The 4,833-nt window shown below is 27.3% G+C and overlaps 1 protein-coding gene across 1 annotated transcript; it reads left to right on the top strand.

Moving 5' to 3' along the window:
* Window positions 1-3,618: 3,618 nt before the first annotated feature.
* LOC107614060 (large ribosomal subunit protein uL11) lies at window positions 3,619-4,397 on the top strand. Its single transcript, XM_016316286.3, has one exon. The coding sequence runs from the start codon at window positions 3,688-3,690 to the stop codon at window positions 4,186-4,188; it is 501 nt and encodes a 166-aa protein (XP_016171772.1). The 5' UTR covers window positions 3,619-3,687; the 3' UTR covers window positions 4,189-4,397.
* Window positions 4,398-4,833: the final 436 nt, after the last annotated feature.

Here is a 4,833-nt window from a genome sequence, read left to right as displayed (position 1 = left end):
GGTGTCTAAGTTAATATATAGCTAGACAAGATTATGCTATGAAATACAAACAACAATTAATTTTCAAATGCAAATGGTTAAACGAACATATAGTGCAGATATTTAACCTAAAGCACAATTGGTCAAAATAAGCTACTAGGAAACATAAGATGATATATGTCCGGAAATTGATATAAGATATTATGGACTTGTTTGGGTGAATTTTTAAGAAAATATCTTTTTTTGAATTATTTTTTTTTAAAAAATCTTATAAAAAAGTAAAAGTAATTTTATGTTTGGATATCTCATATAAAAAGATCTTTTTATCTATCAATTATGTTTGGGTATAATAATATAAAAGTACTTTTTTGTTTATTTATTACATGAAAAATATCTTTTTTTAAAGAAAAAAATCTTTTAAAAAAAGATATAAATTATAACTTCTCAAAAAATATTTTTTTTATTTTACTAGTACTTTTATTTTTACTACTAAAAATTTATCAAATATGTTAAAAAATAAAAAAAATTTTTCATTAAAAAAATTATTTTTTAATAAAATAATAGCGCCCAAACATACACTATATCTGCAATAATATAGGTTAGGTGCCCCTCAATAACAACAATTCAAACAAATCACTGAACATATGTATGAATGACCAAATAGTATATATTGTTGATTGTGTAAAGTAAGAAAATGTGGTTGCTTGCTTGTAAAATGTAATGAAAGTATATTACAACCTTGAAGTCTTTTAATTTTTATCCACAATATCAAATATCTGAATTTTTTTTTCCTTGATATAATAAATGCATAGATAATGGCCTGGTAGAATGGCCTCACAATTGTACGTGGACCAAGTCTTAAAACAACAATAACACGTGTGTGGTGGGCATATCTCGATAGAGTGTCTAAGATTGTCCCATACGCCCATCCCACACGTATTTAAATAAATTCTGAAAAAATGTTATACCTATATATTTTTTTATTATTTTTTAATATATTAAAAATGAAAATATAAAATTTTCTAAAGTTTGATAACACAAAAAATATATAAAAAGATATACATATAAAATAGTATAAATATTTTTTTAATTAAATTATGACTGAGATATCCGGATGAGCGTGGATCAGATAAACACCGAAATGATTTATCAAGTCATTAATTATTCTCATCTAACAATATTATATATTAACATATTTAATTAATCCAATAGTTAATGGATATATATAGGAGGATAATAACTAGATTCAAGTATATCCTCGTAATGTGTATTATACGCGCCTGGGTATTTTACTAAATATTAAATCATAATATTTTGAATAAAAAATACTTACATAAAGATGTTTAAAATATTTTTTTTAAATATATTTTTAATAATTAAAATTTAATATATAAAATAAAATAAATTATATTATTTTTATTAAATTTAGATCAAATAAATTAATTTAATTAAAAAATAATAAATTAAATTTTAAATTAATCTAAATTAATATTATTTTTGTAAAAAATAACTATAATATTTTTATTATAAAAAATAATTAAAATATTTTTATTATATATATTAAATTTAAAATTTAAAATTTTAATTTTTTTTATCGTCATAAAATTAATATTTAGAATTTAAAAAAAAATATATATAAAATAATAATAATAAATATATTTTTATTATTTTTTATAATAAAAATATTGTAATAATTTTTTATAAAAAAATATTAATTTAAATTGATTTAAAATTTAATTTATTAATTTTTAATTAAATTGGTTTATTCAGTTTAATTTTAATAAAAATAATATAATTTAATCAGTTATATATGTCAAATTTAATTATTAAAAAAAAATCATAAAAAGAATATTTTTAATATCTTTGTTTAACTGACTTCTATTTTAAATTTTCTCTAGTTTGACAGTATAACTTTATTTTGTATCTTCTTTTAAAAATTCTGTCTTTGAGAATGAAAGAATAAATTATCTAATATAAGAATCGTATTTAGAAGATTTTTGGTTGATAATTTCAACTTACAAAATTTTGATATAAAAATTTGTGAAGTGTATGCTTAGCAAGTTAGCAGCTATTGGACTACCTCTTTTAATAGACTCATTAATGAATAAATAATTCTTTATGTCTTAATCATGCCTCAAATTTTTCCACTTTGTATCCCAAATATAGGTAACAATAATAAAATAGTTAATAATCAATTAAGACAGATTTTGGATGTGTAGTCTTACATTTTTTAGGTATGTAAATTTTTTTAATATGGCAGAATAGTAATTTAATTGATCTTTTAGATTGATAGGTCCTCGGATCTGACTTTGCTTGAAATCTACTTCTATGTACTTCTTGTATCTTGCACCTCTTATTTTTTGATCTTGATACTTTGATACAATTCTTATCCCAAAAGGATAAAAAAAAACTTGCTTTTGTTGTTTGGAAAAAAATATAAGGGTAAAATATTATTTTAACTTTTAATATTTAGATTAAATTATAATTTAATTTTTAATGTTTTAAATATTTTATTTTTGTTTTAAAAAAACTTAAACAGGTTATATATTGTCTTACCATTAAATTTACATAAATAATTAACGGAGTAAATGATATGGACGTTAACAATATTATTGTTAAGTTATATATTTCTCTTTGTGTTAGAAAAATATAACCAAAATTTTTTTGTAACACTTTTTTTTTGCTGAATGTCCTTTTTATATATAAAAAAATACTACTAATCAATCATCAACGCTCTATAATAAAAAAAAAGCTTTTACATTAGTGATTTTTAGTAGATCAATTTTACTTACATACTAAAATCAAATATTATTGACTCTTAAATATAATAATTATTTGTGTCAAATTTAACAAAGGGACAATGTTAAATCCGTTTGAAGATTTTTGGAATTAAATAAAATGTCTGAAACTTTTAAAAACTAAAATGAGACGTTTAAAATGTTAGAGATCAAATTAGGATTTGATCTGAGCATTAAAGACTAATCCGTCGCGAATTGAAACTCTATTTAAAGGAAAACTCTATCTAAAGGTTTGCCGCTGGTCAATAGGTTGTTGAATGTATAAGATAGGATTCACACTCCTAACACTTGCTTAAGCAGACTAATAAACTAACTACTATACCAACCCAACTTAGTTAAGACTAAAATAATAATTTATATCCAAAATATAAAACCCTAATTATGCCATAGCATGTTTTCAAAAATCAAGCGGGGATCCGTGTTTAGTGCCCTTTTATGTTTTGGGACCAAGCCCAGAAAGATGGTGTCTTCTATTGGGCCTCATCACAATCATGTTTAGGGAAAGAGAACCCAACTATCGAACAAAAACAAATATGTCCAACAAAAATCTCAAAAATAAAAAGACGAATCGGCCCTGCTACCCTTTTACTGCCATCAGCTCATCACTAAGGTAAACACTAAACACAATGTCCAAAAAAAAAAAAAATCACTAAGCTCAACACAAGAAAAAACGCATAAAATCGTCATTGCAATTCCATTGTACAAATTTACCCTCATCTTTGATGCAAAAGACGCATGATTCCAACGAAACCAAAGTGATTTTGAGTGGCAAAATAGTCATTTTAAGTTTCAGTAACGAGTCAATGCAAAACCCTAGTGTCAAATATATACCCTAGTTCTCCCAAACGTTGCGCCTTCATTTCCCTCTTTGACTCTGAAACCCTAGCCGTTCGATTCTTCTGCAGCAACAATGCCGCCTAAGTTCGACCCTTCGCAGGTCGTCGATGTCTACGTCCGAGTCACCGGCGGTGAGGTTGGCGCGGCGAGTTCGCTCGCTCCTAAGATCGGTCCGCTAGGTCTCTCTCCGAAGAAGATCGGAGAAGACATTGCTAAGGAGACAGCAAAGGACTGGAAGGGACTGAGAGTGACGGTGAAGCTCACCGTGCAGAACCGTCAGGCTAAGGTCTCGGTGGTTCCGTCGGCGGCGGCGCTGGTCATCAAGGCTTTGAAGGAGCCGGAGAGAGACCGGAAGAAGACGAAGAATATTAAGCACAACGGGAACATCTCGCTGGATGACGTCATCGAAATTGCAAGGGTTATGCGGCCAAGGTCGATGGCGAAGGAGCTGAGCGGCACCGTTAAGGAGATTCTTGGCACGTGCGTCTCCGTCGGGTGCACCGTCGACGGGAAGGATCCAAAGGATTTGCAGGAGGAGATCACGGACGGAGATGTTGAGATCCCTCTCGATTGATCAAGAAGTTTTCTTCTATTTCTTTTTTATTTTTTCTATATTGTTTTTTGTTATCTCTGTTTAATTAGTGTTTTTTTTTCTTCTGATATAATTTTTGGGAAACTGCTGAAGGATAATTCCAAATTCAATTTACTCTTGAGGTAATTGACAATTGAGATGATGTTGAGGAATTTTTGTGATCCTGTTTAATGTGGAATGCAGTTTTACAAGGATAATGTGTATTATTTTTAGTGTATCTTCCTTCTAAGGGTGGATTGCATTGTTTTTGTTAGTTCATTATTACATATCTCTTTTATTATTGCATAATTATATTCCGTTTATTCGTGTGCCTATTGTTTATTAGTTGTAGTAGTCCATTTAGAAGCATATGAATATCCAATGATACCTAACCATCTACTTTATTTAATTCTTAATAGCTATTATAATATATGTTTCTCCATTTGAATTCTGTGTGGAGTTTGTCACCGCGATCAAGTCGGTATTACCTTCTCTGAGGATTGTTGCTATTCTAATTTCGTTATTTTCACTAGGTCTTTTACAAGGCTAGTTTTTTTTTATCCTACATGTCTCATATTATCTAAAATTGATTTATCATTGGTGCATATTGGACTTGATTTTACAATATGGTGAATGAGGTGAAACATA

Source organism: Arachis ipaensis, chromosome B8, assembly GCF_059453495.1.
Source record: "Arachis ipaensis isolate K30076 ecotype BB chromosome B8, ASM5945349v1, whole genome shotgun sequence".
Classification (NCBI taxonomy): Eukaryota; Viridiplantae; Streptophyta; class Magnoliopsida; order Fabales; family Fabaceae; genus Arachis; species Arachis ipaensis.
This window is presented reverse-complemented; position numbering and strand designations above follow the sequence as displayed.